This window comes from Vitis riparia, chromosome 18 (assembly GCF_004353265.1).
Source record: "Vitis riparia cultivar Riparia Gloire de Montpellier isolate 1030 chromosome 18, EGFV_Vit.rip_1.0, whole genome shotgun sequence".
In the NCBI taxonomy this organism is placed as follows: domain Eukaryota; kingdom Viridiplantae; phylum Streptophyta; class Magnoliopsida; order Vitales; family Vitaceae; genus Vitis; species Vitis riparia.
The window spans coordinates 12,444,409-12,468,862 of NC_048448.1; the positions used below are offsets into that span (position 1 = coordinate 12,444,409).

Consider the following 24,454-nt stretch of genomic DNA (forward strand, 5'->3'; position numbering starts at 1 on the left):
TTGCCAATTGTACACGTCCAGACATTGCTTTTTCTGTCAATTTATTAGCAAGAAACAGTTTCGCTCCAACTCGAAGACATTGGAATGGTATCAAACATATATTGCGTTATCTTCGCGGAACTACTGATATGGGTTTATTTACTCAAGGGAATCAAAGCAACAATTGCTTGGATATGCAGATGCAGGATATCTTTCAGATCCACATAAAGGTAGATCACAAACAGGGTATGTGTTTAATTGCAATGGTACTACTATTTCATGGAAATCTGTCAAACAAACAATGGTGGCCACATCATCAAATCATTCAAAAATACTAGCAATTCATGAAGCAAGTCGTGAATGTATATGGCTAAGATCTAAAATCTAGCATATTCGGGAATCATGTGGACTCTCCTCTATCAAAGGTGACCCGACAATATTATTTGAAAATAATGTTGCATGCATTGCACAAATAACAGGGGGTTATATTAAAGGAGATAGAACTAAACACATTTCACCAAAATTCTTTTATACACATGAACTCCAGAAGAGTGGTGAAATTGATGTGCAACAAATACGCTCAAGTGATAATCTAGCAGATTTATTCACAGAATCATTGTCAACCCCAACATTCAAGAAGTTAATACACAGGATTGGAATGCGTCAACTCAAGGATATCGACATGAGGGGGAGTATGCTTGTAAAAGGGTGTTACTAAAGGTCTCGGATAGAAACCGGAAAAAGAAATCGAATTCAAAGAAAAGAAAGAAAGGCTACTCCCCGAAAATGCCTGTTCGTTCCTCTTTTTTGGGGGTTTTCATTTTAAGAGGCTAGGCGCTAATGAGGAAAGCCATTCTTACAATACCGCGCCCCATACAAAAGCGATCAAGAGGGGGTCATGGAAGAATTGTGTTCGAATCCCGTAGCCCCGATGTGGCGAATCCCCTAACAGTTTTGCTGAGATTAATGTTGTTCACAACCTTGATATTCTTCCAGGGAATCGTGATAAAGTGCAGAAATCAAATACCCTCTTTTTTCCTTCGTCCAGGTTTTGTCTTACTGAGTTTTACTGGCAAGGTTTTTAACGAGGCAGTCCTAATATACCAAGAAAAGAATATTGTACTCTTTTTCTTTCGCTAGGTTTTTCATGTAAGGTTTTTTACTAGTAAGGTTTTAATGAGACATATTCTTTTAATGTGGTGGACATCCAAGGGGGAGTGTTATAATTGTAGTAATGAATGTCACCACATTAATGTTAATTAAGTATTATTTATGACTTCCATTAATACTCATTAATGGGGATATTAATGGAAGCCATTTGGAAAGCCTATAAAAGGACTTCCCGTTTCCTGTAATATACATCCCAAGAAAAAGAAAGAAATTTATTCCTCTCATTCTCTCTGTTTTTCATTCTCTCAACTTTCTCAACTCTCTTCTCTGATTTCTTCTTCCTTATTATATATCAAAGTAAGATATATTTCATCTCTACTACTTTGATTTGCATTGTATTTGTCCTTGTTTTACAACAAAAAACCTATTTTAAAAACGTTACCCTTCGAATCTCATAGCTTTATTTCCGTGTCTAATTCAATATAAACCCCTCATCCAAAGGCCTATCTTTTTATCACACATTCAACACTATTGGTAGATACGGTGGCATGTTTTCAAACTAGGTTCGAGTTTAAAAGGCCTGATTGTGAGAGGACATGCACTCAAATTCCGTCATTAGCCCTACTGCCAAACTAAAGTGAGCGTTAGGTCACCCATTCTTAGGTGTTTACTCTCCTGTGTTGATGCAGCAATATAAAGATTTGACTGCTATTTTTAAAAGTTGTTCTAAAAAATAATTTTTAAAAACAGCTTTTAATATTTAAAAAAATAAATTATATTTAAAAACTGAATTCTAAAAAATAATTTTTATTCTTGAAAACAAAAAAAAAAAACACATTTTATTAAATTAATAAAAAAAATTTAACATAAGTAAAATAAAAAATATTTTTGAAAGTTGCTTTTTTTATTAATAAAATATTTTCTTCCATTAACCTGATATTATAAATATATAAATAATTTATTTAAATTAAAAAATGTATATTATTTTATTTTAAAATTTTTACACCAATTATAATTTTTTTAAATAAATGATGACTTTATAACAAGAGACCCAAGTGTAACCCTGCTCAGTGTTTTTTGGTGTTTAGCCAGCTACTTGATATAGTAAACAGAGACAACCTGTTAGTGTAAGCTTGTTTTAAATACTAGCAGAAAAAACAGCCCCACTCGAGCACTTTGTCCCAATTGGACTGCTCCTGTCTGCAACAAGCAACTGATTGAGGCGCTACTTGTTTTCATATCATGTTGGTGATCATGAAACCAATTCCTACATCGTGCCACAGCGCAGCCTGCACCCCTGTCCCAAACCTAGCCAAGGGCGCAGCTTGAGCAGCAGCAGCAACAACAACAACAAATACCCACCAAGGCCAATACCAGGGACCCAGCAATTGTCCCGAAAGAAACCAAAAGTTGCACAGGAACGAAAGATTGCAAGCACTACCCAAAATAATAATAATAATAATAAAATTATTCAGCTGCAATTAATTGTAGGTTTACATTTTAAAAATGAAATGTCATTACTTGATACTCATAAATGAAAGCAAATTAAAAAATAGAAACAAAAAGCTAGTGTACATCTGGGATGCAGGCCTTCTTCCTGCCAAGTTGAAACTAATTTAAGGTGATAGATTAGCAAGATGTAAGCATTACTACTTTTGGATCTGGGAGTCACTGCTGCAAATCCTTGTCCCACTTAGAATGTACCCACCAAATGCACTCATCTGCATGCATGGGTGGGTTCTTGATGGAAGAACCTGAATGTACCATTCACCGGAGAATGTCAAATGGCATGCCTCACCAACAACATCCAACAATGGATGAAGCAACATTTACAATTGTACACAAGCTAATTTAAAAATAGTTCAAAAACCACTTCTATGCTATAAATGAATGATGCATGAAAAAGAAATATATCAAAGATAACCTGATATTCACGTAGCCATGGTTCTGAAATTTGTAAGCCGATTGCCATTTTCCCAAGCTGTAGATTGTGCATGCATGTTGCAAGAGGCTGTACTTAAAATAAAGATATCAGTTAATCTTCTCTCAAGAGGAATGCTTATCAAGGAACTGGGATTAAAGAGCAATATAAGAAACATATGAAAAGTGTAGAGAGCAGACTGTAAGCAACCAAGTAAATAACAGAGGCAATGCAAGAGATGAAGGCCAATGAGACCTCAAATGGCAGAGAGCAACCCGTTTTTATTCTAATTATTACATTTACATCAACATCCTTGTTGAATGAAGAAAACCTGATTCTGTAACATTCATGCGTGTCCCATGCCATGGACCCATAGACTTTAGGTCCACCCAATGACAAATTTTCCCCAAAAGATGTGACCAGGACAAAAAAATAAGTACCCTAAAAGAGTAGGAAGGTAAATATGTAAACAGGATCTAATTATCAAGACAAATGAGTATAAATACAGACAACATGGCAAATATTTTGTAGGAGTTTCTGTCAATTCTACAGTAATGGATTCGTCCCTCTCCCTCACTTGATCTAGGGATGGGGATGGCTATGAGGCAGGTTTTATCAAGTAATCTACCTCAGCCTGCCTTAATAGGGTAGATTTGGGGAATTAATGTATGAAATAGGGGCAAGTATGGAAAAGATTGCAAAGCCCGGGACAGTTTCATGCCTGGGGTAGGATTTTGCCCTCTGCCCCAACCCAGCATGGATAGGAATATATTTAAAATTCACTTATTTATGCAGTAAACCATAAAGAGCCATAAATAACTTTATTGTCTCAAATCCTCATTCCTCCTCAGCTTTCCTTTATTGTCTCTGTTCATTGCAAAGATCTCAAGGTGAATGGTGAATTAGAGAAGTTTGTTTGGCTTGTCTTGAGGTTGGGCAAGGGTTCCATGATTTGGTTGGTCCTTGAGGAGGATGAAAGGCTTTTGGTGGCAGAAGAACAACAGGACAGCAACCATGACGGAGGTATGTCTCAACCTTTTCTCTCCCTACCTATCTTCTCACTAGTCTCTCATCACTCCTTTCATCTCTTCCCAAGCCCTAATCCTCCTGCCATGTTTGAGCATTAACCCAACCCACAGCCATTGTTCAATCTCAAAAATCTCAACTCATTTACGGTGGAGTGGCTGGAGTGAGAATGGATTCTTTTTTTTCATTATAGTTTTATTTTATTTTATTTTTGCATATAGGGATAGCCCTGACTGCTCCACCACAGGTTTGGGATGGGAATTGGAGCACCCAATTCCTGTTAGGGGCGGGATCAGATGAGTCAATGACAGACGTGACATCATGTACCTGCCCCATTTCATCCTTACAATAGAAATTTAATAGTAGAAACCTCTATCTCTACCTCTCTCACACAAATCCTTTACCACCCCACCACAACAACCTCACCACATCCACCCCATGCCCACAGCTGCAAAAAGGAAAAATCATTTACATTTTTACCCTGACTTTTCACCAAGATTCAAATTATTGGCCATGTTCGATATGACACAGCCAAGTCACACATGGAAAAGGCATAGTCGAGATGCTTTCAAAACCCAATACAAGATTTTCCAATTACAATAATGAATAGATCAATAAGCTAAGTCATAAGCAAGTCATAGTTGCTATGACTGAGTCATAATTGGGTTGCACAATTTGTTTTGATAGGCACAAATAGATTTATTAAGAAGCGCTTAACAATAAAGGGAGTAGAACCTAAGTACACAAGTGTACAAATAAATTTTTATAAATGTTCAGATTTTTAGGTCATATCAAGCATTTATTAATTTACAACTAAGTACCTAAGTTTTAATGATGATATTATATTTATATCACAGATAACTTTTAAAGAAAAATTTTATCACTATCAAGTGATTTATATTTAGTTATGTCAAAAAAATCCAAAAAAATTATTAGTGAAATTATTGAATTTCTTTAAAAGTTCAGTATCAAAATATTTCTAAAAAATATTATTAAAAATCTTTTAATCAGATTTCTTACTATCCATTAAAATATTTTTGAAAATATTAATTGAACTTTTTGATAAACTTTCAATACTATCTAAAACTCTCTTGTCAATGTTTTTAGTATTTTTGCTATTTAATTTGATACATTATAAATTCTTCTTTCCTTTTATAACTAATATCAATTATTGTTTATTTTATTGAATGATACTGAGGACACCGTTTATAAAATATGAAAATTATCTATATTTATTATATCCACAAGTTTTCTACGTTGCACACCCCCCACCCTAAAACCAAAATTTTTGGCTTTACCACTAATTGTGTCGAGCTTTTACAAGTTCAAAAGCAATATTAACGCTACATCATTTAATGTGGAATTGATTATGAAATTATGTGTTTTAGTTTTTTCTTTTTTAATAGGTAATGTATTTTTAGTATTAAAAAACATTAATTGTGCTTATTTATCTTAGAATTTCACTATTTTAGGATTTTTTGACTTTTCAACAGTATTATATTGTTTGTATCACCTGATATATTGTTTGTATCAACTGGACTGCAGTTTACACTTCAAAAGTTTGAGTGTTGAGGTTTTTCTTTGTTTTTAGTTTTCTAAAGTTAGGTGTTTTCTCTTTTGTTCAGTTTTTTGTTTTTGTGGGAAGGACCTCTCATCCTTCTCTTGTTTTCTTCTCTTTCTCTTGTACCGAAATCTTGTATCTTTTCTTCTTTTAATATAATTTTCTTTGTTTCTGATCAAAAAAAAAAAAAAAAAGATGCCCCGATTGATCCATCTTGAAATGTCCTAACTTAACCAATATCATGGTTTTGAACCATGTTTTTCATCTATGCCAACATTCAATCAAGTTCTCTCTTTTTCTCTTATATGAAAAAAAGACCATAAAAGATTGGTATTGAAATCCTAAACATAGAAAACCCTCAGCCTAGAAATCCCTTGGGTCCTAATATGAGATATAGAAAATAAACAATGGAAGCCCTTGGGTCCTAATATGAGGTATAGAAGAATAAAGAATGGAACACAAATTCTTCTGCCTAGGCAACACATGATTCAATACTAGAAATGACAATCAGGAAATTGAGGCAAATGACCTGAAGATATTGATGATAAATTGCAAAGGAGGCTGAATATGATAAAAATGGCAGGAATTCTTGAACTATGCTCCACGCATCCAGCTCTGGAGCAGCAATTAATAGGCTGCACAAAGGGTTTGAAAAACAATGTTAACTCAGTGGCTTCTTTTTATTAGTAAGCAAATATTCAACCAACCACATTTACCTAGAAAAACCATTTTCTTTCCACAAGTTAATGGCATCTAGGGATGCATTGTCTCCTGCTTTCGTGGCTTTGCATGTTTTGGCCACCTGAGGTGGAGAAGCAATCACCATCTGAGGAATAAGATCCAGCGTCCCATTTTCAGATGAAAGAGTGGCTTCTTCGGTGCTAATTGAATGGGGAAAAGAATCCTGGGAAGACATTTGTTCCTGCACAAATTTGTTTTATGTTACAGTTAGGGGACCAAAAGATTACATTTATCCAGATAATAAAGGGTGCCACCTACATTTGACTGAGTTTCTGAGTTAGAGACACCTTTATGTTGAAAAAATTGCCCAGAAGTACCATCTTGAATTGAACGGAGTCCATCTACAGGAGACCGCACTATTCTGGACAAAATAAATGAATAAATGCCTCAAATTCATTTTGTACTGAATACCTAGGGAAAAACATTACTATACTAATAATGCAACCATCAAAAAGATATTCAAGCAAAACAATTAAGATGGTAGTTCAGGTCAGTTGAACTAGGTACATGGAAGAGACTTTGGAAAGACTTATTGGGAACCCATCCTCAATAAATTCATGGGCACCATCTGAGGAGGACTCATGCTTTTTAAACAGACATTACCAGAAAAAAGCATAGTCAACCTCATCAAACCATTCGTAGTACGCAAGCAGGCTAGTTAAAGGCAAGCATTTACCAAGTTAAAGCTAAATAAACACAATCAACTATATGTATGATCCAATTGATCCAGTTCCAGTCAAATATTAAACTTCATACAGCAAAACAACAGGAAAGGTCATATGAGGCATTAGATCAGAGAAAACAACAACACAATGCAAGTTTCTCCATACCACACTCACCCCATTAGGCAGATAAAAATAAATAATCTGAACATCTCCATTGCGCACATTGCTCCACTAAATTTCAGAGATATACATCTTGTGGCTCTATTTACAAATGTCCATTGGTATAAATTTGATTAAATGCATTCCTTCAAAGAAGTGGAATGGAATTTCACAGTACATTTCATCTCAACTTCTTTTACAAGTAGCACAACTCATCTAAACTTTTCCCCTTGTGATACTCATTTTTCTAAAGATTTTTACAATCTTGTTAAGTAATAAATCCATCTCAGTTTCCCCTCAAACAATCAAATCAAGTCCGCCTCTTATGAATATTTCACCTGCATGTGTAACCTGAGTGTTTTTTTTCCTTGATATAAAGTGAGAACATGTTATAAATATTGATTTGAAAGCAAATGGTTTGTTAATTGGTCATTGTGAAATTAGGAATAAGTCCTGCATTTTTTGCAATTAGAACTGATAAGAGATGTGTTCCAGTATAATGCTAATTCACGTCAATAAAGAGGAATTACAAGGGAAGTTCTTGAGATGATTGTGCTTACAACTTACAACTAAACTGAAACCCAAAGCTAGACATACCTTTTGCAGATTTCACTACTGAAGTTGAATATTCTCACTATATCCATAGGATACGGAGTATCTCCAAGATATGCATTACAGACATAGCCTGTACCTGTTGAACATAATAATCATTCAACCACCAAGACAATACACACAACAATCATTTCAAGAAAAATTCAACATCACTTCATATCATACAAAATGACGATATTGAAAGAAATCTCCTTGCGTTAAAGCCACCAAAATACTTTTTTGATAATAATTAAAAACACCAAGATGCAGTAACATCATCTAGATGTTACAAAAACTTTTCTCCACATTTTGCATGTGACATATCAAATCTGGTGACAATGCTGATTTGAGGAATTTATCACTATTACTTAGAAGACTGTTCTAGCAACATCATAAGATCAAGGGGGCATCTTAGATCCAGTTTGGTGTCACAATGCTGACTAGTCATACAAGTCACAATTGACCAAATGTCCATAAGGACCATAAGTAACCTTAGGTCACTTGTAATACAGCTCTTTCACCATTTCAAATATCCCAAACATACTGTAAAGAACAAATACAAAAAGAACAATCAAAATATTAGAACGGAGCCAAAACATTTGAGCTTTTCTTTTATGGCCAGCTACCTGTTTCAACATAATTTCACCATGCTGGATGCATCGTTTTTTTTTTTTTTTCTTTGATGAGACATGCTGGATGCATCATATTAAGTGAAGACATTAACTAATGGTAATGAAAGTGATGATGATGATGATGTCACTAACAAACTATATTTCAGTGAAGTTGATCCATGGTAAGAATATACCACAAACAGCAGGTGCAGAGGCCAGCCATGGTATCCAACAAACAAACACAATAGACTTATATGAGGGAAAGGAATAAAAGAATCCTTGAACCCTAAAGCAGGTACCCTAGTTCTGAACCTAACTACATTGCCATCAACTAGGAACCCCCTGCTAATCCTGATGGAGTGATAGCTCCAACTCACTCGAAAACCACTGAAGATCAAAGGAGATTGCCCTAATGGAAGAAACAGTATCCGTTGAAGGGAGGAAGATTGACCCTCATTAAAAGCACTCTCTCGAGCCTACCCATATATTTCATAACCCTTTTTGGAGATGCCTAGGAGAGTGAATGGCAGGTTGGGAAAATATCAGAAAGACTTTTTGAGTGGAAATAATTCTGAAGAGGGAAATTTGCAACTAGTGAACTAGCGGACAGTAGCAAGGACAAGAGGAATGGAGGCTCGGGCATCAGAAAATCGGATGTCCTTATTAGAGCTTTGTAGGCTGTAGAGATATATTCTCATAAGAGTAAAAGCCTGTGAAAGAGAATGATCAAAAGCAAATATGAGGAGGCTTGGTGAATGGTAGAGGTGAGAGAGGCTTTTCGTGTGGGTTTATAAAAACAATTAGAATAGGATGAGAAGAATTCAGCATTTGAACTTCTATTCTATTAGAAATGGTCTCAAAACCAAGTTCTAGCTACATAGATGGGTGGGAGAGTGTTCCCTGAAAGAGGCTTTCCCTTAGGTGTTCAGGCTAGCTTCTTCCAGGGATGCTACAGTAGTTGACTTGTGGGAGGCAGGGAAGGAGACAGTTCTTGTCCCTTTCTCCTTTAGAAGACATTTCCAAGATTAGGAGTTGGGAAAGTGGATCAGTTTATAGAGCTCATCCACAATGTGAGATTGCAAGAAGCAAGGGAAGATAAAATACTTTGGAGGGAGGAGAAACAAAGGACCTTCTAGAATCTAGGTGAAGTCTTTCTCCTGATGTGTTGAGAATCTGATCCTACTCCTTCCAAAGAAATTTGGCACAGTTGTGCCCCTCCAAGAACCTTTTTTCCCCCTTTTTTTTTGGCTTGGGAGGCGATGTGGGTAAAGATACTCACCATTGACATCCTTATGAAGAGAGGTTCAATTTGTAAAATCAGTAAGGAATCCGAAAAATAAGGTCCCAATCCATTGTAATAGAGCTACAAGGTAGTAGGACATGTCATTAGCAATTTTTGGGCAGAAGTGGGAAGTGGGTTTTACCAGATTCTATGAAAGAGCCCCTTTTGAGATTGAAGGTCAAGGTCTTAGATAAAAGGCAGAGGAAGGTTTGTGCCATGGCTCCCCTTGTTTGATTTGATGTTTGGTGAGAGCAAAGAAGAAGGATCTTCAATAAGGAAGCTTGCTTCCCCATCCAAAGTTGAAGGAAATATTTATTTGTTTATTTATTTTTTGATAGCGAAGATCAAATATATCCATAGGCCTGCCAAAAGGGCGCACAAAAGCATATGTAGTGTATACAAAGACGCTATAAGGCCAAATACAACGGAGGGATACGCAAAAAACAACTCCCTCACCTTATTTAAAACTTAGCTAATTAATATAGTCAGAAGGAAATCTTTATTTAGTCCCTTTTAGAATGGTCTAAGCCCCATTTGGGAGAAAGAATTGTTCTTTGTTGGATTTTACTGATAACCTAAACTGTGTTGATAGTGGAGCATTCTTTTGTTGTTTTGTCCAGGTGTTGCCATTTTGTTTTCTTTTCCAGTGGTGTGCCTATTATATACCCCTGTGTACATAGGGTGAACCCCTTTTTTATGGCACCATTCAATATATTTCCGTTTGCCCATAAAAAAAGGGGAAAAAAAGAACTCATAAACTAAGTATACGCTTTACATTGCATCACAATTTCCCCTTCCTTTTTGGGTGGTGGTGGTGGTGTTGCTAACATTCTATACTAGTATATCACAAGTTCTACATCAGCATAAAGCAGAAAATTATAGAGCTCTTATGAAGAAACAAAATAACAGACCTCCTAAACGTTCTGCCACAGCACCAGTAAGAAGACCACCAACCATATCCACTACAAGAACATCCGAATGAGCAGCAATATTAGCCATGGAAAGCAGAAGAGACAAGGTGTCCACTCGCAAGAACCTGAGAATCATAAGAAAACAAGAAATCAATAAATTAAATCCAATCCAATCCATTGAACCAACCAATTTAATAGCTCCTAAAACAAAGATCTGACAACCTTATTTTGTACTTTTAATCCATTTTAATAAAAATATTGTGTTTCTGATCAAAAAATATATTTGACAAATTTAATCAATAAATTAAATCCAATCCATTGAACCAACCACTTTAGTAGCTCCTAAAACAAAGATCCGACAACCTTATTTTGTACTTTTAATCCATTTTAATGAAAATGTTGTGTTTCTGATCAAAAAATATATGACAAATTTAATAATCCAAAAATAAAATGCTTAAACTGACAACAAATTTAACAAGATTAGTGGAACAAATGCAAGTCATATCAGCAATTTTATCTAGGGACTGCTCATCCCTTGTTTTCTACTTTGGGCTCACCAAGACAAGTGAAACTTGAAACCAGAAGTCCATGTAGTTTCTCTGACTTATACTTGGTTAACCAGCAGAAAGATTTTGCCCAACTAAGAACCAACTAGAAAGCAAAGAAGATAGATTTTCTGTAGGTAGCAAACCAGTATGAAATTGTAACTACATCTGTAGCATTATATACAAACATCAATTAATTTGACAGTCTAAGTAAGAAATATAAGTGATTCATCGATTGGGTGTAGCTTTCGGGTTCAAGAACATGGCAACCAACCACATCAACTCCTAGGCAAACTTCCACATTAGAGCCCCAGTAATATATGGGGCAAGGCGGGGCATCATACAGGGCATGGTAAATGACAAGGCATCAATCCAATATTATTTTTGCAGTCAAGATCAGACATCTTGTGGTTGGAAATGATCCAAAAAAACTGTCTTCCCTTTTGCTATTATGCACTTTTCTATATACTGAGGCAAAAACAGAAAAATTGAATGTAGATCCTTCTATATATTAGAGTTCATTTATGCAAGTTGGTCAAACTATTGAACATCTAGGAAAAAATCAGAGAGAGAGATTCTACAAGGCTACACTTCTGAGTACAAGCAAAGTCTTAATTGCACGCACTACCGATATCGCTGTGGTAGGTGGATGTATTGTAAAAATACTCATTACTATGTAAATAGCTGACTAATGGAAGTAGCACATGTGATTAAAGCAAAAGTAACCACGCAATTTTAAACCCCAGTTGAAGAAGGCTACGGTTTGAAAAATGATTTAGTGTCGTCTTAATGTAGTAGGCAACACATGCCCACTAAGGGGTAGAAAAAAAATAATAAGGAATCAAAAATCTCTTATTTGGTTCACCATGGAAAATACGATAGAAATTAAAAACAATGAAATTATTTAGAAATTCAAACATTTTTAAATTATTCACTCTTTATATAAGAGAAAAAAGTGAGAAATAAATTTGGAAAATCTTGTGAGAAAATTTTATTAAATTTAAATTAAAAAAAAAAATACTTCAATTTTTCTTCCAATTTCCCCCACTATTTTCTTTCCCACAAACTTTCCAAGATCCAAACAAGCCTAAGATAATGAATATGCAAGTTGTTTTCTGCATGCTCTCATTTATATTTCTTAACAAAATTGGCTAAACTTCTTCAGATGACTCAAAAACAGAAATCCAATAGTAACAAATATAATAAGGTCATGAGGGAAGATTTTATTACCCGATTCTAGCTGGATATTTCTTGAAGTAAGCCTCACATATACTGAAAGAAATAATGACACATCAACAGTCAGCAAATGGATAACAGAGTATACCCAATTCTAAATGTTAAAAGAAGGCTCATTTCCACTAATTGTTTTTCTGCTTCTGCTAATCTGTTGCCTTTCTGATATATAAGCTAGCAAGTGAAGCAATAACTTTAGTGGAAAAGAAGCTCCCTCATTAAAATACTTAAATCATAAATGGTTCATGTCAACCCTGTTCACCTGCTGAAAACCCTGAGAAAAAGAAGAGAAAGAGAACCTTATATGCTACATATGAAGCTCCAAACAAAATTAGAATGTCAACTCAAGAAGACCTTGTACAGTCATTTGTATTTGTTAGCTGAGATTTTTGCATTGCTAAGAGTTCAAGTTTCTTTTACTTGATTTCTCCACAATTAAAACAGAGCATAAGGATAGCAATAACAAAATATCTGGCACAAGAAGTACAAGAGAAAAAGAGGAAGATGCAAACAGGAGAGGGCATAATGGGCACTTGTTCTTAAACAGGGGAGAACAAAGATTCAGATGCATTCCTAAGTTTGCTTTTTGCAACCTAGATTCCCAGAAATTCATTCATAGACTTGCAACAGACTGTTTTCCAGATAAATAATTGGATAGTCTCAAGATGATCCTCAATGAGAAAGCAACAATTCATAGATTACCTCCGACAAAAAGGGCGCCTCAAAAGCACTCTGGGTGAATATTTCTTTTGTTTCTTAAGCCTATATTTTTCCTGCAGACAGATTTGACATCAGTGTATCTTCCGAACAAAAGACATTTTCTGTTTAAAACTGTAAGTCAATCTCACTTGTGAGAATGATGTTTTCTTCTCATAGGTAGCACTGTTAGAAATGAGAGCTTCAACTATTTCATCACCTGTTGCACCCTGTCTGCATCAAACTAATAAGCATTAGGCAAAATTTCTCTCTTGAAATGTCAAGAGTAGATAATCTTATAGTTAATAACATATGAGATAACAGATCTTAAGAATTCCAAGTCATTGTCATTTATGGTACAAATGAATGAGACTGGCTGCCAATTTGGCCCACAGAAGCTTGTTTAAACAAAAAAGGAGAGTTCAAAATTGCAAAACCAAAACCAAAATTAAAAACAGATGACACTTTGCTTTTATCATTTTAAACATGAATATTTCTCTTTTATCAGAAATTACCACATAAAAGAAATGGTTCTTGATAAGATTACAAGAACATGCAACGACTTTAAGAGGCTAAATCAGTGGTGACTGGTGAAAAGGATTATTGTTTCCTTTTAGAGATAAGAAAACTTGAACAACAAAATCCAGACCGGATCTGCACAACTGATTGCCTCCCTATGATTATAAGTATTTTCAACTTCATGAAAGGCAGAAGAAATTAATAAGAAAAAGGATATAATTCTTCTGCATGACACTCATATGAATTAAGGTTAGTCATCCCTTAATTCTTTAATAGAAAGATTGCTTTACTCCATTTAGGTGTACAGGTAAACTGGTAAAGAAAAAATTACAACACAAAACAGCTAACGTGTGATTTTTTTTATTATTTATTATTTTTCTCGTGTATTTGTCTTGAAACAATGAATCAGATTTAGAAGTGGTTAAAATAGTACTTATTGTTTCACTTCAACCCTTATATCTTTATTCTTGCTCAGATGCTTACTTAAGACAAAATTCAATCAAATGAACATACCGATTACTTCAGCCTATTTAAAAAAAAAAAAAAAAATCAACATCCAGACTAAAACATTCTAGCAGAAAACCGTTAGGACAAGAACCTTTCACCTCTTTGTCATTGCCAAATTACATACACACAAAGTACCAAAAAAACAGAACAAAAAGACTAGAGTCATGAAAAATAGAGACCATGGGAAAATCCCAATTGCATGCTCACATATAGGAGGAACTGTATTCTAAGTATTATCACACAACAATGCAGAAACAAACAAATACATATCAAAATACTGCTACTACACAAGCAAAAGCATGTATGACAAAAAATGCACATCAGTAAATGCATTCATGAAGCACAAGCATTCACAATCAACGTGATGCCTTCTAGTTTGACAGTAATTTAGGAATGGGATGTAAAATACATAATATCATTCTTTTCAAGGGATCCAGCTAATGTATAAATATAATGTTCTCACCTCCGCATTTCATCTATATCTTCACCAGTAAGACTCTGAGCTTTATTATTATCAACTATTGCTCGATTATCTTTGGGTTCATCTTTTAATTGGCAATCTTGTGTTTCTTGAAGATCATTACCTGAAAGAGAAAATTCAGCAAACAAGTCAAAAAACTAAAAATATGATAAGAGAGAAAAAGAGCAAAATAATTGCAATAAAGTCAACTATCCAAACTTTCAAACAGTTCAACAAAATAAAACTTCCTCCCAGAAATTTGGAGCCTGTTGCTCAACCTCTGTAACACCATGCCCATATCAATTTCCGTATGGCCGTCTCTTCTAATAGATCAAATTCCGAGTAATCTTTTCTTACTACCACAACCCTCAACATATCATTCTTTTTCACCATTGCTATGATGCAGCTGATCAAACACCACAACTCTCATTGATAGGAAAACAATTTCTCAAAACACCAGAATATTGCATCCTCCCACCCTCAATTAATGGAACTCCACAGGAGTATGACTTAGATAAATGACAGAAAACGGGTGGCAATTTCAGAAATTACAACATGAAAAGAAAATATTAGAGGGGTAACTCTAATTTTGCACATAGTAGGTTTGTAAAAAATGCCTTGGAAAGAAAAAGGAACAAATACATTCTCATACAAGCTTTAAACACTTCAGTAAAAGCATAGCCGTTAAGCATGAATTCAGAGAAAGCAGACATTAAGATCCCGTTTGGCAGTGATTTTACAAAGTGTTTTTATGTTTTAAAATTTTTTAACGCTTAAAAAATTTTATCATGTAAGTGTTAAATAGACTAAAAACGTTTTTTAGAAGCACTATACTCATGCTATGTTTAAATAGTTTGAAAAGCAAAACAAGTAGTCTTAAAGCATAATATAGTTCAATCCAACCTGGTGGATGATTTCACTTTCTAGCTATTTTCCTATGCTTTCTCAGAGAGGAAAAAAAAAAAAGAAAGAAAAGGGCCAACCTTCTGCAGAGGGAACAACACGAGATAAATACGGCCCTCTCGATCCGTTATCAACCTGAAACAAAGAACCGAATGGACAGCCAATCAACGGCTGCAAGGAGCAGTTTTTATTCCCAATTTTCAAAGTCCTGAAATCCAAATTTGAAAATTAAATCATGCATAACAAGGAACTCAGTCCACGCAAGTTCAAAGCTTTGTGCATAAAACACTCACGCGGCGGCAGAGAGACGAGCGAAAACCAGACGATCGCCGTCGTTGATGTCGAGCAACACACTGCAGCCTTCCCAGGTCACTCTAGGGTTTTGAATCGAATCGTTTTGAAGGCTATTTTGCGACATTTGTTGTTTTGTTTAAGTTCGTGTTGTTATGATAGTGAAGAAAAAACAATTGAACAAAGATACAACAGAAGAATCGGGAATTTGTATTGGATTTGAAATTAGGGTTTTGCAACTGGGGTTTTATCAAAGTGCTTTGCAAGCGCTCTAGGGTTTATTAACCGTTACAAGGTTTTTGAGATTTCTAGTCTGCCCATTCAACCCAAGTCACGTGGGAACAACTCGGAACTTAAAAGTTAAAACAGTTAAAAATAAAACAAGTGATTCGAAGCCCAGGCCCTGTTCAGGTTGTTTCACTTTCACTTTCACCCCATTGGTCTTTTAGATTTGACCCAACTTGGCCTGCGATCCACCCAATTGATATGTCGGTCCAGATTCTACGCACACCATCTTCGGAATTTTGGGCTTCAAGCTGGGCTGGCCTGAGAGATTCGCATTTGGCCCAATAGTTTCTTTCAGGCCGGGCAAAATTTGGGTTCTATACTCTAATTAATATTAAATATTTAAATAACGAAATGTAATATTTATGTTATATAAAATTTTAAATATTTAATTAATATTATTATTACTAAATTGATCACTAATCTCCAAATGATGCTTAAGAAACTTCTTATTTTCCTAACTACTTAGAATCCATTTAGGAACTATTATAATAAAAGCTAATTTATCAAAAAAAAATTATAATAATATTATTATCAAATATGTGTTCATGGAGAATCTGTTTTAAAAAAAAAAATATTAAAACCTTTCAAAGTAGTCTAGAAGTCCATTTGACAATGTTATTGAAAAATCCTTTTAATATAAAAAATGTTTGATAAAATTTAAAAAACATTTTTAAAATTTTAAAAATTCAATTATGATATTTCTTGAAAAAATATTTGATAAATGATTATTCTAAAAATATTTTAAAAAACATTTTTATTAAAAACACTTCAAGAGAAATACTCCCGACCTCTAAATAATTTAAATAGTAATACAAAATAATATATATATATATATATATATATATATATATATATATATATATATATATATATATATATATATATATATATATGGATACATGTTTTAATTTTTAAAATATCAGATAACAAATATAATTTTGCTCTCATCTTTCCCCATCAACCAAGCATTTTCCATATCCTATGCTAAATTCTTACCCACCAAAATCTTAATAGCTTGTAAGGAGGAGACTATGGATGTCTCTTTAAGGTAATGACCTTGACGTGTGAGCCTCTCTTAGCAACCAATATACATGCACAAATAAAAGGATGTCAAAATCAATGTTTTTATAATTATATTAGTCATTAAACTAAAAATTTTATCGATTCACAATTCACTAATCGAATCGACAATCAAATCAATGATATCATAAATATATATTTTATATATTATTAAAAATTTTAAAAATAAAAATAAATAAATTATACCTAAATGATTCAATTAATTCAATGAATAATGAATATTCATATTCAATATGCAACAAAATATTAAATATTAAAAATTTAATATTCAATTGAAACTTTGCAAATTGCAACAATGCAATTCATTGTGTGAGACTAGAAAGTTGTTAACAACATCAACATCCTCGTCAGTCGACAATATCGGCTTTGACGATTATGCAACCGGAGACTAGATTGTGGAGGTTGGATGGAGAGTAGCAACAACAAAAAGTAGCAATGATGGGCCAATGACCGCAGATCTTTGTTATAAATAAGATACTAAAACCTAAATACATGATAACTTATACCAAGAAAAATCAGAGATAAAGTTACCATGGTTTTGTAGTATTTCGGGTTGTCATCCTCTGATATCAGCTCTAATATGTTTATTTATTCTTATATTCAAATGATTAATTATTTACTAAAGGTAATATATATATATATATATATATATATATAATTCAAATAAATCAGAATAAAATATGGACAAAATTTTCCTAAATAAACTTATTTATATTATAGAATAATTATTAATTTTTAATTCAATTAATCAAGATTGGGCATTCATAATCCAACTTCAAACATAAACCTTTAGGTAAAACAAGGGTATATAATTTAATAATTTTATGGTAATCAAAATGAATAGTCTAACGATATTAACCTAAGTTATACACCTCAGAGTTGATCCGTATACTAACTTTTAATATTTTATTATATTGAATTACCTAATAGATGAATGGACATGGAATCTAGATCTAAGATTTTTAGGCTTCTACTACTCCGTTAGATTTGTCTTAAGGTAAATAACAATAACAAAACATTTTATAACTAAAGATTAAGATTACCAATAATCCCTAATATTCATGAAGATGTTGATTGTATCATCGTTTAAATCAAACTAACTTTAGAGGGTATTTTGATCACAATATTAGTGTCATAACATTTCATTCATCCTATTATTAATTCGATTTCACTCATTGTTTCCCTTTGGATGTAACTCTAGATTTTCATGTTTCACCCCAAGATAAATTTTCAGCCTCTTATGGGCATGTTCTCAAAGTCAAAAGAATATGAAAGAATCATTGTTGATTTCAAAGAAATTAAAAACAATAATTTATTCAATAATAAAAAGAAGAAATAAAACAAACCAAGAAAAACTTTTAGAATTGTCAAGACACCCTTACTCCTAAAAAAAACTCAAGAAGTCCCTAGAAAACCTAAATATGGAGTCTTTATAGTTTCCACCAAAAAACCTAAGTTCTTATTGACCACTTATTTTACAAATAATTACCTAAAATGGCTAATAATAATAATAAAAATGTGATTTCTAGTCATGTGGGGCCTACTTAGGGCAGATGAAGTGCCCAAGATGCCGTTCCCAAAGTAGAGGAAGTGAAATATCAGTGTGGTAATGTGTAAATTTGAAATTAGGGTCATTTTGAATTGGATTTCGAATTCATAAGTTAAATTTCGAAATCATTTCAAATTGTCCTTCAACTCTATACAATTATCTTCAAATGGTCATAACTTTTTTGTTTCACCTCTGATTTGTACACTGTTTAAAGCGTTGGATTTTTAACTTCTAGAATTTTGAAACAATATATAGCTTCCTAAAATGGTCTTCAAGAATCACTCTAAATTTTGTTTCAAAGTCAGAGTACATGTTCCACCATATTTTGAGTTCCAAATTTCCATGCAACTTGATGAATTTGTTTTATGCCTCATTATCCATGTTCGTTTATCTTTGCTTATGGTCCGTCTTGACTCGCCTATTTCCCCATTGAAACTCTTTCTTGATCTTTCAAAATTTAAAGTGATTCAACTTGCACATTTTTTTTTCTTTAAACTTGAGATAAATTTCTAAAATATAAGTTAAACTCATGGTGAAGACCTCATCAATAATTTTGATCAAATTGGATGATTTGAGTGTTTTATGGTGTATAAATCACTTTAAATATATGTCATTAAAGCACATATTTTGGCTCCAATCAAACAAAAGATTAGGATTGTTGGTGGGAGAATTAGGGGCTTTATACTAAACTAAAATGACATCATTTCGATGCTAGATGCATCAAAAGGATGTCACTTTGATGAGGAAAAAATTTAGCTTTTAAACCGTTTGATTTAGGGAGAACCAAATGATTTAATTCATCAATTTGATTGTTAGTTCTAACAATTCAAAGCTAATTCAAAACTTAGACGGTTCAAAGTACTTAACCAAACTAAAACAGTAATCTACTAATCCGGTCTAACTTTTAAAACCATGACCAAAACAATCATATATATTTTATTAGGAGAAACCTCAAAAATGGACGGTTAATTAATGAGAAGGAAAGATCATAATTTGAAGTTGATTTTATTATGGGAAGGAAAGATCATAATTTGAAGTTGATTTTATTATGGGAAGGAATGATCACAATTTGAGTGGAAAAGAAAAGACAGAATCGTTAAAGCTGTATTCTTCTCGCGTAAGCGTAATCAAAAGGCATTACCGTTCATTAATTTATAGAATACATGTTTATCCGCCTCCATTAAGCGTTGCAATGCCTTTCTATTTGAAACCAATCATGGCTTAAACATAATGATCGTTGATTTTGAAATCGTAAACCAAGGTTATTAAAATTTGAATCATCGTCTGAGCCCGCATGCCCGTCCACACAAGCAGTTATTCAAGGTTTAACTTGATTGCGTCAAAAAGCAGAATCCAAACGGATATTCACCCTCAACAACCAGAAAAATAAACCCAGAACTAATGGGTCCACACGTGGGGATATTTTCCCGCGATTATAATTTCGTGGTCATGAAGTTAGTGGGCAAATTAAATATCCTACTTCCAAGTTATCTTTGGTTTAGGAACGAATAATGGAACGGGGTTTGATTTGTATTGGCGCTGGCAACGTCTTATCTTTGGTTCCCTTCGTTTGGCATCATTGAGGATTTGTTTAGTATTAATTTGTGTGATGGATGTGAGAGTGAGCACTGATTAATGTTGTCCACAGAAATGAGAAGGACAAGGGAACAGCGATTGACCTTCTTTTATTTTTGTGTAGGGTTGGCCAAACCCATATCCGACTTCCAACTACTCTATAAAATGATGCTTTCTGACCTCTGCTTTCTCCATATTTTTTCATACTCATTCGTCACATACAGAAGGGAGAGGATAGGGTATCCACAGACACACTATTGGGTTAGAGAAATGATTTACATTACAATTGAGGGAATCTTGTTCCATATAATTTAATTATTGGATGGGTGGTCATCTTTAATTTTGTAGAACAAGCTCTGCTATAAAATTTATTTTTATTTTTTTTAATAAAAGAATGGGCAGGGCTGGTAGAGAGCTGGCTGTTTGGCCACATGGGGGAAATGGTGGACAAAATAGGAGCAGCTTGTCAAGTGCTTGCCCAAATGGATAGCACAAACATTGAAAACAACGACTTACCACACTACCATCCATCATTCACCGTTCATTCTCTTTGTTTTATATGATGCTTCTTTGGCCCTTGCACTTTTTCCTTTTCCCCTTGTTTGGAATCTGAGAATTATCATCATGTGTCTGTATGTCCAAACAAATGCCCTTACGAAATGATGGAAAATAACATTAAGAAACTCTACTATGTTAATGATTTTAATAATTGAGGGAAGCTACCCTACTTATGCTGTAAGTAATGGACCTGCGGGTTGAGTGTTTACATGGACAATGATGAGACTAGCGAGATCAGATGAAACATTTGTAGTAAAGTGATGTATAAGTTTTTTATTACACAAAAAGATGTCCAAATTAGAATCTGGGAAACAGATAAAAGGCATAAAGAGAATAACTACAAGTCTACAACCAAGCCAAGACACAAACTAGGGGATAGCCGGCCAAACACATCACCGGACCATGCAAGCTCCACTAGTGCACCAGTGGTCCTAATTTCTCATTCCATGAACCAGCTTCTTCTACCGTGACCAAGTCAATGCTAAAGTCAGCCATCAAGTTGCGCTATGGATAAAATATAGCAAATATATTGCGTAAGCCAACTACACGAGTCACGACTCACTCCACTCGGTCTATCTAAATAAATAAATATGGAGGTATAAAGAAAGGCACAGAGACAGACCCACCACACCAGACATCATCACCCGCTTTGCCTCCTTCCCTCCATATTACCAATCTCGGATTCGTCCGCATTGAAGGTTGAAGGGCACTTCTGGACCAAAGTTTGGAGTGGCATCTTCTCTCTTTCTCATGAAAGAGAGAGGTAGCTCAGCAACACTTCTCTTCTTCTATCTCCTGGGATTACTTTTCATGGCTCTCCTCACTTTCTTACCAGAAGCATCAGAGACCAATACCAAAAAGCAACAGCCTTCAAAGCGGAAGCGAAAGCAGCAAAAGCAGCCATCATCTTGGAACCAAATCAAGAACCTACTCACCTGTAAGCAGATCGAAGGGTCGCAAGTTCACGATCCCTCTAAGAACCCAGGTGGGTACTCCAAGTTGGGGTCTTCTTGTGGTTCCATATGCAGTTTCAGAGACGTTGTTCACGGCAACACTAGGGTGGTTCACAGAGCTGACAACTCACCGGAAAGTAGCTCGGTGGGTCAGGAGACTGGGCTTCTGAGTCGGAAAACTGTGAGTGGGTCGACGTCGTCGACTCGGTCTCTATCAAGTTCAGTGAGATCCAACGCTAGTGCTACCTACACGTCCTCTTCCAGAGGCATGCAATTTAGGAAGCTTTCTGGGTGTTATGAGTGTCACATGATAGTTGATCCAAACAGGTGAGTGGTCTTACGCTTTTTGTTTCATCTTTTCGTTTTAATTTTGCCCCCTTTTTTTTTTTCTGAATTGAGTTAATAAAACATGAAGAAGACTTTATTAATTAAACCGAGTAAAAACAGGTACCCGTCTCCAAGAACAACTATATGTGCTTGCTCTGAGTGTGGAGAGGTTTTTCCAAAGACTGAAAGCTTAGAGCTTCATCAAGCAGTTCGCCATGCCGGTACTGTAGCTACTCATTTCCCTTTTTCTTTTTCTTTTCTCCTTAATTGATAAGGTCATATTTCTCTGGAAATTTTTTCCTCTGGGTAAAGGGTCTCGTGAGTTTTTTGCTCAGGCAATCTTTGAACACTGTTTTTTTTTTTTTTTTTCCTTTGCTTTTCCATAAAAGCAAAACTTCACTCTCAATCGTACACGGTATAGCCCATAGGCATGTGTTTCGACGTGGGTAACGACGTCGTTTCGACGTGGGTCGCCGTTCCGTGAATTTCGTAGGGCTACTAGCTAGTAATAATAGCATCATTTTTTCCCATTTCCTTTCGCGATACCGGTGCTAGTGCCGCCAATAGCGGTTAGCCACGTAGACCATTTAATATCCAAATACAGCTGTCGCCGGACAACCAACAGAACAAAGTCCTGATAACGTGACGTGTCGTACAATGATTCGTCATGCTTTTAATTACTTTTAGGTGATCCGTGACCTGCCGTTTATGGGAACAAAATTTTCACCACCCACACAAATTTTGTATTAGATTTTTGTAAGGGCAATTTCATAAATTGAAGTCCTGCTAATGGTACAGTTTCGGAGCTGGGTCCGGAGGATTCGGGTCGGAACATCGTGGAGATCATCTTTAAATCGAGCTGGTTGAAGAAAGACAATCCAATCTGCAAGATCGAACGGATACTAAAAGTCCACAACACCCAGAGGACCATCCAACGGTTCGAGGAATGCCGAGACGCGGTGAAGGTCCGTGCGAACAATAACACCAAGAAAAACCCGCGCTGTGCCGCGGACGGAAACGAGCTGCTGCGGTTCCATTGCACCACCTTAACCTGCGCTCTCGGCTCACGTGGCTCCTCCAGCCTATGCGGCTCCGTACCGGGCTGCGGAGTATGCACCATCATCAGGCACGGATTCCAAGGCAAGGCAGGTGAGGCAAAAGGTGTGCGCACCACTGACAGCAGCGGTCGGGCCCACGACTGCCTACCATGTACGGACGGTCGCAGGGCCATGTTGGTGTGCCGCGTGATCGCCGGAAGGGTCAAGCGCATGGCGGACGATGCGCCGGATGAGGATGGCGCCTCGGCTGGCTCCTACGACTCAGTAGCCGGCTACTCCGGGATGTACTCGAATCTGGAGGATTTGTTCGTATTCAATCCCAGGGCTATTCTTCCTTGCTTTGTAGTGATCTACAAAGCTGTTGATTGATTGAAAAACTTATGTACACATAACTAATCCAACGGTCAGATCAGTTTGCTGACCTCCCTTTGTCTTGTTTGCATAAAATCCTTTCGATGCTGTCTCACACGCTAACAAATCCTTACAGTTCAACTGCATGTTCATATGCCAAAATCATTTAACAAAGTGGTTAAAAGCGAAATTAATGATTATAAATAAAAGTTAGAGCGAATTCAGGAAACTTGGTGTTAATAATGATGGTTAACGAAGAACTTGCAGCAGCATATTTAACGTCCCACCCACATAGAAAGCTGGCAGTCAGAGAGAAAGAAAGCTACACCAACTTTAACTGGAAGTAGCAAACACAACAGTCATTGACCTGTCATCTTCACTACGCACTCTCTCTGCAACGCTCTTCTATTTGGGTCTTAAGAGAAAGAATCAGATATAATGGCTCTTTCACTTGTTTCTTTTTTCTTTTTCCTATTTTACTGTAAATATTCATTAGTCACAGTCTCCTTTTTCTTAATTAAGCGTGGTTTGAGTTTTGAAGCCGGTGAGGCACGTGGGGGAGAAATCAGAGAAGAGTGAAGAGGGGTTGTGTTTGAGTTGACCCCGGCCACGCCGGCCCAGGCATAGGAAGAAGAAAATTTTAAATATCAACCACAGATGAAAATCGATTTTACACATGCAGGAGCATATGCGCATTGATTGCTTCTCTTTGTTTGGTGTGCTTGGGCTTTGGGGGAACTGATTAATATATGGTAATTCTGTGATTACAATAAACAAAAACACTTGAGAGGACAGATTATTTAAAACCTCGGAGGCTTCGTAATTCTTATTTTATCTTACGTAATCCCAAACCGAGATCACTGAAAATGTTGTATGTCATACAAATAATAGTGGGAAATTTCATAAGAAACTTCCTCTTGTCAGCCAACTAATTTCACTAGATTTTGGTGATAACTGAGATTCGATAAGTAGTGTGGAGCACGCGTTGACAGGTTGATGATGAT

General features: G+C 35.3%; 2 protein-coding genes across 2 annotated transcripts; one reads left to right on the plus strand and one right to left on the minus strand.

Annotated features, from left to right (window-relative positions):
* Positions 1-2,517: 2,517 nt before the first annotated feature.
* Positions 2,518-16,014, minus strand: LOC117907738 (tRNA (adenine(58)-N(1))-methyltransferase non-catalytic subunit trm6). The gene is made up of 13 exons (XM_034821386.1): positions 15,714-16,014; positions 15,501-15,628; positions 14,521-14,641; positions 13,184-13,265; positions 13,038-13,108; positions 12,333-12,374; positions 10,558-10,682; positions 7,760-7,853; positions 6,597-6,699; positions 6,314-6,519; positions 6,127-6,232; positions 3,014-3,100; positions 2,518-2,843 (listed from the first exon to the last, which is right to left on the minus strand). The coding sequence occupies exons 1-13, from the start codon at positions 15,836-15,838 to the stop codon at positions 2,739-2,741; spliced, it is 1,395 nt and encodes a 464-aa protein (XP_034677277.1). The 5' UTR covers positions 15,839-16,014; the 3' UTR covers positions 2,518-2,738.
* Positions 16,015-21,368: 5,354 nt separating this feature from the next.
* Positions 21,369-23,565, plus strand: LOC117905751. Its single transcript, XM_034818630.1, has 3 exons — positions 21,369-22,041; positions 22,162-22,262; positions 22,840-23,565. The coding sequence occupies exons 1-3, from the start codon at positions 21,512-21,514 to the stop codon at positions 23,466-23,468; spliced, it is 1,260 nt and encodes a 419-aa protein (XP_034674521.1). The 5' UTR covers positions 21,369-21,511; the 3' UTR covers positions 23,469-23,565.
* The last annotated feature ends 889 nt before the right edge of the window (positions 23,566-24,454 follow it).

What these genes read in the sequence shown, in the direction of transcription:
- LOC117907738 (XM_034821386.1), bottom strand. Translation starts at nt 15,838, where the DNA reads ATGTCGCAAAATAGCCTTCAAAACGATTCGATTCAAAACCCTAGAGTG. An exon ending in GCTCGTCTCTCTGCCGCCGC is followed by an intron (nt 15,629 to 15,713) that starts GTGAGTGTTTTA and finishes TTTGGATTTCAG; the next exon opens with GACTTTGAAAATTGGGAATA. An exon ending in GATATAGATGAAATGCGGAG is followed by an intron (nt 13,266 to 14,520) that starts GTGAGAACATTA and finishes AGTTTGATGCAG; the next exon opens with ACAGGGTGCAACAGGTGATG.
- LOC117905751 (XM_034818630.1), top strand. Translation starts at nt 21,512, where the DNA reads ATGAAAGAGAGAGGTAGCTCAGCAACACTTCTCTTCTTCTATCTCCTG. An exon ending in ATGATAGTTGATCCAAACAG is followed by an intron (nt 22,042 to 22,161) that starts GTGAGTGGTCTT and finishes GAGTAAAAACAG; the next exon opens with GTACCCGTCTCCAAGAACAA. An exon ending in TCAAGCAGTTCGCCATGCCG is followed by an intron (nt 22,263 to 22,839) that starts GTACTGTAGCTA and finishes CTAATGGTACAG; the next exon opens with TTTCGGAGCTGGGTCCGGAG.